This window comes from Sapajus apella, unplaced genomic scaffold (genome assembly GCF_009761245.1).
Source record: "Sapajus apella isolate SASKATOON/1434 unplaced genomic scaffold, GSC_monkey_1.0 scaffold19, whole genome shotgun sequence".
Lineage (NCBI taxonomy): Eukaryota > Metazoa > Chordata > Mammalia > Primates > Cebidae > Sapajus > Sapajus apella.
In genome coordinates this window covers 14,838,023-14,847,790 of record NW_022436959.1, presented here as the reverse complement: position 1 = coordinate 14,847,790, position 9,768 = coordinate 14,838,023, and the positions used below count along the sequence as shown (strand labels likewise).

Here is a 9,768-nt window from a genome sequence, read left to right as displayed (position 1 = left end):
TTTTTTTTTTTTTTTTTTTTTTTTTGAGATGGAGTCTTGCTCTGTCGCCCAGGCTGGAATGCAGTGGCACAATCTCAGCTTACTTCAACCTCCGCCTCCTGAGTTAAAGCAATTCTCCTGCCTCAGCCTTTTGAGTAGCTAGGATTACAGGCGTGTGCCACCATGTCCAGCTAATTTTTGTATTTTTAGTAGAGATGGGGTTTCACCATGTTGGTCAGGCTGGTCTCAAATTCCTTACATTGTGATCCACCCGCCTTGGCCTCCCAAAGTGCTGGGATTACAGGCATAAACCACAGCAGATTTTTGGTTCTTGTGAGAGTGTTTTTTTCTGTGTAGACAGTTGTTAAATTAGTGTCCTTGCCTGGGGGACAATTGGTGGAGTCTTCTATTCTCTCATCTTGCTCCGCCTCCTTCTCAACAATCGTCATTTTTTAACTAGTAAGAGTTACCCTTGTTATGTTTGTACAGGTATTTCTCTCTGAACCTACTTTCTTATCTATGACATAAACACCTTACTGTTGGGTCTACTAATATCCCAGAACTGAAAGAGTCAACAATATGGGAAGGTATTCTGGAAACAGAAGTGCTCTGTATATGTAAAAAATTTTTAACTGAAATTTGAATCCATAACTCATAACTGATAATTCTAAAATAAGCTATCACCTTGGATAAACAAAGGCATGTCAGAATGCCTTTGTTTATCCAAGGTGATAGCTTATTTTAGAACTATGAATTCTTTTATCAAGTCCTGTTCCCAAGCCTTCCCTAATTAATTTTAATTCATTTTAATCATATAGTGATTCAGTATCTTCATGTGATAATGATTCACGTGTTTTAATTTGCCAAATGTTGCTTCTAGATTATTTTCAGAAACATTCTGTTGAGCTCTTTCTTAGGAAAGTCACGACTTGGATAGCAAAGAGGATGGAGTTATTATTTTATTTCAACTTAAGCCCAATCATATGTTTTATCCTAATTTAGATCACCTACCGCTATAACGATGATAATTTAAAAGCTGCATGGTACAGCTGGTGAGGCATGGACTTCTGGGATTTGAATACCAGCTATTTATTAGCTGGATTTAATTTTCCACAATTTATCTTTCAAAATGTGCATCTGAAAAATGGGGATAGTAACTCCCTCTTAAATGAGATAGTGATCTTAAAGAGCAGAATATAGTCCCTGGACATGATAAATGTTGTCTGTGTAAGAATACAATGGCACAAGAGAGCATCTACTTACAGTTCACAGATGCCAGCTCTAGAAGGAATGAGAGGCACAAGTTGCAATAAAAGCTTGACACCATTTTGCCATTCTTCTTCTCGTTCAAATTCACAGTACAAGTAGCTACATTCATCAGAGGAAAACTGGTAGAAAACATAAGTATCTTGAAAGTATAGATGTTGGTCCACTGTTTGAAACAAAAAAATGTACAGATCAGTTTTTTAAAGGATATTACTGAGAGAGTAATAATTCAAATGATAAACTGAAAGCCCTAACAATTATTAGGGAGAAATCAGGGTTAAGACTATAATTATACATTCTAAGCTCATTTATGTTTATAATCCCATAGAATTGGAAAGGACTTACTGGCTAGTCTATTTTTACTACTCGAAGCTTTGGCCAGCATATCCACATGTACATATTTTTCCTGCTTCAGAGACAGGTGCAGATAAAATCAATAGTAATTCAAGGAGGATGGGGAGAAATCTTTTTTAGTGTCCCAAAGCAAATTAGTACATTTAATTACTTTAGTGATACACACATACAACACAATGGCAAGTTTTAGATCAATGGTTCTCAACCAAGGGTGACTGTGCCTCCCCCAAGGGATGTGTGGTAATGTCTAGACATTTTTGGTTGTCACATTCGCTGGGCAGGGTGCTACTGGTATTGGAGGGAATAAAGGGATGCTGCTAAAAATCCTATAATGCACAGGACAGCCCTTCACCACAAAGAATTATCTAACCCAAATGTCAATACTGCCAAGGTGGGGAAACCCTGTTTTAAAGGAATCAAGAGCTAGAGATTTTTCAAAAAAGCATTAGTACAAAACGTTTTGCTAACCAAAACCCTGTAACTATCAAGTATGCTAATAATGCCTCCATTCCTCAAAGGCAGTTAACCAATTTTATAAACAAGAGTATTAGGTGCTGGGTATTATTGACTGTGTAAGAAGATTACACCCACGTCCCTATCTGTGCCATTCTTTCACAACAGGACCAGGGGTATGCCCTTGATATTTATTATCAATAGGAAAAAAGGGCTTTTCAGTGCCCAACTAGCAGCTGAGAGACTGATCTAAATAAAGAATACAGATTGCTCAGTTTCTAATCCTTCAATTCTCTGGGCTCAACTAAGAAAAGAGATATCTGTCACCCATTTTAGTTCCCAGTTAACATCTATTTTCTGTTCCATTTAAACAGCTAATTTTCATAGGTCATATCTCTACGTGTTCTTGATTACTTAGCCAATTTAAATGGCATACATACACATCCCACTCATAAAATCAGTTTCTGATGATTATCCTAAGTGCAACAAGATAAATCACACACTTAGCACTTAGAGCAACTAAAGATGTCACTGATTTTGAAAAAGTGTGTAAGCAGCATATTGATTTCAGAAGAAAGGAGGTAGAGGAAGGACTCTTACAGGTATTATTAGTCTATGAATCAGCAAGTACCTAATAATTTTTACAAGAAGTGTAACAGAAATAAGTGAATCAAAAGATGACCTGTCACTTAGAAAATAAGAGAGCTTACAAACACTTATCTTCAAAAATATTTCCATCCAGACTGTAACATCCTCTAGAAAATTAAGTATATTTTCATCTGATAGCTTAATAAAATAATGACGCTGTGCTTTCAAGACATAATACTAACCTGATAACATAATTCCCATATCCAGTAGGAGCTGCCAGACTCCTATGGCCATAGATCTGCACTGGACAAAAGGACAGTGTTCTAGAAGCCAGTCTACCAGTTCTGACCCAACGCAGCTCCTCCTGAACAAAAGCAAAGCCATTCACAGTAAGATATTGCTGACACTCACTTGCCAATAAATAAATAAAAACGATAAATAATATCTTTCATGTGCTTGCTTTTTTTAAACAAGCAACCCAAGAATAAATGGCATATACCTCTTATTCATCTTTCAGATTAAAGCTCAAATATCACTTCCTTAGTCAAATTCTCCTCTATTTCTTCATCAAATTGCCAAACATTTAGTAAGTATACTTCTTTACAAATGAACAGTATCTGCTTCTCCCACTAGCAAATAATTTTCAGGAGAGCAGGAACTTTATATTAAACTCACTATTAAATCCCAACAATTAGAACAGTCCACGATACATAGTAAGTTCGCAAAATATATTTGCTTGAAAAATGAAGGAATAAATTTAGCAGCCTTTTATATAAAGATAATGCTTTTACCTTGATAAACTACACACCTCAAGTTGGTGGTGATAAACTTTGGTTCAACCTTTTACAGATTTTTATCTATTCCTTTTGAGAGCAAAATAATTCCAAGGTTAGACAAAATTGGGACCACGGTCAGTGGTACAGAGTTTTGTTTGCTACTCTTCAAACAATGATTGAACACTAAAATTTACTCAAATAACAATAAATTTGATTGTTTACCTTTTTAATATAATCAATATAACTAGCTAAGTAGCCTAGGTCACCTAACTGTAAACCCGTGTGTGTTGGATTCCACTAACCATGCACCAAAAATTATTCTTTGTAATCTGTCTTAAAACATACAACTATTTTTTTTTAAAAAGTCATAACCTGGGTATCACAGGTAGTATCATCATGCCTATTTTTCAAATATGTATGAGCCTCATGGGAAAAAAAATTCTGAAATTTTTTGTCATTTGCAGAAATTTCATCAAATTTCACCCTCCTTTATGAGAAAAGATCATGAAAAAATATTTTTTTTGAGACAGGGTCTTGCTCTGTCGCCCAGGGTCAAGCTCTGCACGCTAGACGAGCGATCCTCTCACCAAAGCCTCCTAAGTAGCTGGGAATACAAGTACTCTCCACTGGCTAATTGTTGTTTTATGTAGAGACTGGGTTTTGCCATGTTGCCTAGGATGGTCTCAAATTCCTGAACTCAAGTGATCCACCCGTCTCGGAAGCCCAAACTGCTGGGATTACAGGTGTGAGCCATGCACCTGGCCAAAATGTTTTTTTAAAATAATGTATCATATAATAACTATCTTCATATGCAGTACTGAAGGACCAAGAGATGCCAACATGTATTTGTATTCCCAAAGTAGAAAAATATTGCCTATTTTGCTGTCTCTTTTGATTAGCATAGTTACAAATACCCTAGAATCACTCCATAACCAACAATATGAACTGCCCTGGGTGCTACATTTTCTGGGGTGAAGAAAAATAAAGTAGTAAACTTTTCTGTTGAGATATTTGATCAAGTATCCTAACTTTTCATCAAAAGCTAGAATATATTTGGTAAAGTGTCACTATTTGAAAGACACTCTAAGGCAATTAGGCCAATTCTAGACATGTTCAGATACATGTTAGCATAAGACCTCATAAAGATTAACAGTGAAATATATGGATGTTTTTTGAGAGAAAAATGAGAAAACAGATGGTAACAAAACAGGCGATTATACCAAACAGTCAAGATTAACTTCTAATTCCATAGGATACCTTTCATATTAAAGGGTCAAAGAGTTAATTAACTAATTAATTCCTCAACACCTCTGCCAATTAGCCAGCATCTCAGGGCTTTGAAAGCACTTTTATCTCATGGATTAACCACTGTATCACCTTAATTCATACTCTCAAAACAATGCAGCTCTTAAGCCTGCTCTGAGTGTCTGACATTACCTGGACTATGAAAGCACACAATAAAACATTTATTAAACAAACGAAACTGTCAAACTCTAAAGGTGGCCAAATGGACATAGCTGCTTGTTTGTTCACAGGTGATAAGGATGAAGCTTCTTAGAACAGGGCTTCTCAAAACTCTGCTTAGGAGTCACCTGGGTGGTTTTGTTAAAGTATAGATTCTGATACGGTAAGACTGGGTGGCACCTATGATTCCACATTCCTTTTTTTTTAAGACCGAGTTTCACTCTTGTCGTCCAGGCCTGAGTGCAACGGCGTGATCTCGGCTCAGTGCAAACGCTGCTTCCAGAGTTCAGGCGATTCTCTTGACTCAGCCTCCCAGTACCTGGGATTACAGGCACTTGCCACCACGCTCAGCTAATTTTTGTATTTTTAGTAGAGCCAGCGTTTCACCATGTTGGCCAGGCTGGTCTCAAACTCCTAACCTCAGGTGATCGACCCGCCTTGGCTTCCCAAAGTGCTGGGATTACAGGCGTGAGCCACTACATCCGGCCAGATTCTGCGTTCCTAACAGGCTCTCAGGTGATGCTGGTGACAACAAAGCCCCAATCTCCCAGCTTCCCCTTCTCATTGGGAAGGGCTCACTCTGTTTTGGGGAGGCAAGGCTCTGACTCAATATGCTACAACACAGTATTGTCATGACAATATTAATTAAAAACTGAGCCCCACTCTCACAGCAGGCTACTGTTTCTGTTGCACATGATCCCTTTCTATTCCCCCCACTGACTTTATCAAGTTATGTTTTAAATCACATATAAGGATCCACCTACCCCAGGGCAAACATTAGGGGTAAGAATAAACACTATCATTAACATCACCAAAGCATACAAAATGAGGCGGCATTGCCTCTGCATTTAACGCCTTGTAATTGCCTACAACAATCTGGTCAAAATACCTAAATCTACAGGATTTAGGGGAGAGCAGTGAGAAAGAAAACAGAGATGGTGGGAACAGAGCAATCTAAACACAGACAGTAGTTCCTACCCGCAGTGTATTTTCAGTCTTGTACTCAATCTAGAAACTGCTCCAAATACATGCAGATCTAACTCCAGTTTCAATATTAGGTAGGAACATTGTGATATGGGAGTGACTCGCTCAAAACCCATATGACTGCTTAACAAAACAGGAATTTACCCAATCTCTGGAGCTGAACATTTGATTTATCTTAGCCTCTTCCTGTCTCTAGTTAGATTTTTAGCAATTAATTCAGAGTAATGCAGATACGAATCTTAAATATAAATCAGGTGATGGTATTTAGTGACTTATTGTGCAAAAGAAACAGAGTCTCAGAAACCAGTGTGATTCTTCCTACAGTACAAAGTGAATAAAAAACACTTCAAAGTTTTGAAATTGAGTTCTCATGTGGTATATGGGGAATACTTTACCTCAATTTACTACCAGACAAATGATAATGATTCATCCCTAGACAATCACAGGAGCACTTCATGTTTAAACCCAGAATATTAACCAGTCCTTAGATTATAAAAGAATGCTGGTTCTGGCTGGATCACAGAAAAACACATGCTCTCACCCTATTCTCTTCCCATCAAATCCTAAATCTGTTCTAATTTGGATAGATGGCTCTTTTTCCATGAACCTGATTAATGTGCATCTCCCAGTCCTTTTTCAATCTCTATCTATGGAGAAACAATAAAGGGAAAAAAATGAGAATAATGATTGATCTTACACATGGCCTGATGTAAATAAATGAATCCTGTGAGCTTGCTTATGGCTATACTCAAAGACTTAAAACTAAAAATTTAGTTTTTTAAAAAAGGAGAAGTCAGATGTTTCTAGAGGTGATGCCATCATCTATTTTTTTCATTGCATTTTAGGTTTTGGGGTACATGTGAAGAACATGCAAGATTGTTGCATAGGTACACACATGGCAGTGTGATTCGCTGCCTTCCTCCCCATCACCTACATCTGGCATTTCTCCCCATGCTCTCTCCCCAACTCCCCATGCCCTGCTGTTCCTCCCTATTTCCCCTGAACAGACCCCAGTGTGTGATGCTCCCCTCCCTGTGTCCATGTGTTCTCACTGTTCAACACCCACCTATGAGTGAGAACATGTGGCATTTGATTTTCTGTTCTTGTGTCAGTTTGCTGAGAATGATGGCTTCCAGGTTCATCCATGTCCCTACAAAGGACACAAACTCATCGTTTTTGATGGCTGCAGAATATTCCATGGTGTATATGTGCTACATTTTCCCTGTCCAGTCTATCATCGATGGGCATTTGGGTTGGTTCCACGTCTTTGCTGTTGTAAACAGTGCTGCAATGAACATTTGTGTGCATGTGTCCTTATAGCAGAAAGATTTATAATCCTTTGGCTATATACCCAGTAATGGGATTGCCGGGTCAAATGGAATTTCTATTAAAGTGAGTTTCTATGTGAAGTCGTCCAACCAACACAGCCCTTTTACTCCCTGTCCTATTTGGTCTGGGCTCTAACCTTGTGTTCTCAGACCTTGGGCTATGAACCCTTAATGGGAGGAAAAGGGTGGATCTGGGAACTTTTTAGAAAGCTCCACAAGTCCACACATACAAAAGCGTTGTTTGTAAACAGAATAGGCATGTCTAGCCTGTGGCATAGTTTTCAAAACCTATGTAAATGCTAATGTCATTGATTAAATATGCTTAAAGTGTTAATTCACTGTGGTTTCTCCTTGCACTTCACACTTCGGTCTTTGCTCAATTAATGACTCAGAAGAATATAGATTCTGTGAAGTCTGTGATGTTAAAAAGTGGTTGCAGGAAATGGTTACTGACTGAAAAGAGGCATAAAGAAACTTTCTGAGGTGTGAAAATTCATTACATCTGAATAGTGACTAAATGGATAATGATTACACAGATGTGTAATAAATAAAAGTTCAAGTTGTACACTTAAGATTTGTGCATTTTACTATACAAAATTATGCCTCAGTACAAAGGAGGCTGTCTTATTCCAATAGTCTGGGAATTACTATCCCAAAAACCCAAGCCATGATAAAATTTTTTCCATCTGCAGCAAACAGAAAAAAACAGGAATATTATAATGAATTTATCATAAAGCTAAGTTTATTTAACATTAAGGAATATCCTTTATTCTGAGAACTTCCTACTTTTTTAGTGTCATGAATTCTGAGTATTCTTCCTACTCTTGATGGGTATTACAGGTCATTTCTTTGAAATAGAATAGTGATAAATGGTAGTGGCTTTTCTTTTTGTTTTCTTTCATAGTTTTGGCATCATTTGGTGTGGCTTAATGTCTTGATCTGGCAAAACAAAAGGCTAATAAATTACTTTTGGTTTTTTTCTTTAAACAGTTCCATAAAATGAAAACATGCGCATCAAGTTTTCAAAGTGACCATGCCTTGGTCCAGCTGTACTTTAAAACTGGACATTTACCCACCTGTTTACTCTCATACCTCTGTCAAGGTGGACACCTGCCATCTCTTTCAGAACCTCAATAAGGTCCCTGAAGAGCGGACCTATATTTATTAAAGTCCCTAATGTAGCACCATTCCCTCACCTGCTGCAATATATCACATCTCAGAGAAAGCAGAGCAGAGACTGTATTAGGAGCTCATCCACACTTGGGGCTGGAAATTCCGTACCCTAATCTCAGAACAGGAATCTAACTGTAAACAAATGCATTACTAAGTTTAATGAAAAGTCACCACCAGTTTCTTCAATAAAACAAACAAACTCTCCTACTACTAATATTGTCCACCTCTCTTTGATCAAAGTTACAGTGTTAACACAGGTTTTTTTTTTTTTTTTTTTCTCACAGAGAATTTCTGACAAGGTGTTAGAAAACTGTGCTACCTGTAAAACCCCTTGAGGTTCACTCTGTCCTTTATCAGGTCAGCTGCTTGAACGATAATAATATTCCTCAATGCTCTTCCTGCACAAGAAGAATTCTCTCCATAAATCTAAATGGAAAAGACAAACAGTCACTGTAAATAGAAAACAATAATGTGACAATTTGTGACCTACCAAAACCGTACTAATATATAAAATCATAGCCAAGTTTGCAAGGCTGAGACATATTTTAGCCAAGATAGCTATAAAGCCTATAACTATATTATTTTATTTTAGCTGCTGGTCCACTTGCAGTATTAAGCTATAACTACTCTCCAGATGCTAACCTGCTTTATTTAACTACAATTATAAATAATTTTCTTTTATACAAAATTTTCAGTGTAAAACATCCACTGTTTTTAAATACAATATTTATACCAATACAGCAAATTGAAGGATTTATATTGTGTATTAAGTCTGCATATTGAGAATGCAAACATACACAGGTCTTGGAAGATGGAAAAATAATTTTCTTCCCTATCTAGTGAACATCTCGAACCATGACACAATTTGACAGCAGGCTGCTTTACTCTTCAGCTTCATTCACCCGCGGAGTTCATAGCCAATTCCAAGCATCCGGTTTCATCTACTTCATGATTCTATCTATCAGATAAAAATTTCATTTAATTTCTTCTTTTAATCTTCTAATTCCCCCATATGAGTCTCTGATTCTTGGAGGATGAAGAAGGGTAGTTCTTAGATCTAGAGGGGGCTAGGTCCTACTTTATAATACTACCTTCTTCTCTATAACTAGCACCTTTCTCCAAAGCACAATGCTGTTTCACAAGCAAAGGGGGCTAAATGAAAATTAGCTGTCTTCATAAGGTTAATGAAAATTAATATATATCAGGGGTACATGCCTACATTGTTTTACTTTTTTCTTGGTAAACTTATGTACCTACTATATATAAAATATATATATATATATACACATATATATATATATATATATTTTTTTTTTCAGAAGTGTTTTACTCTGTAACCTCAGATGGTGTTCAAGAACAAAATCACACAACGCTGTCATGTACCCCTGATATACATTAATTAT

General features: G+C 37.0%; 1 protein-coding gene across 2 annotated transcripts in view; it reads right to left on the bottom strand.

Moving 5' to 3' along the window:
- Window positions 1–9,768, bottom strand: part of RAPGEF5 (Rap guanine nucleotide exchange factor 5) — a 249,102-nt gene that overhangs the window by 198,504 nt on the left and 40,830 nt on the right. For both annotated transcript variants that reach the window (XM_032287013.1, XM_032287012.1), the window contains exons 3-5: window positions 8,685–8,791; window positions 2,883–3,004; window positions 1,243–1,411 (exon numbers count right to left, since the gene is read on the bottom strand). In XM_032287013.1, coding sequence (XP_032142904.1) covers window positions 1,243–1,411; window positions 2,883–3,004; window positions 8,685–8,791 — 398 coding nt within the window. The remainder of the gene's footprint in view (window positions 1–1,242; window positions 1,412–2,882; window positions 3,005–8,684; window positions 8,792–9,768) is intronic.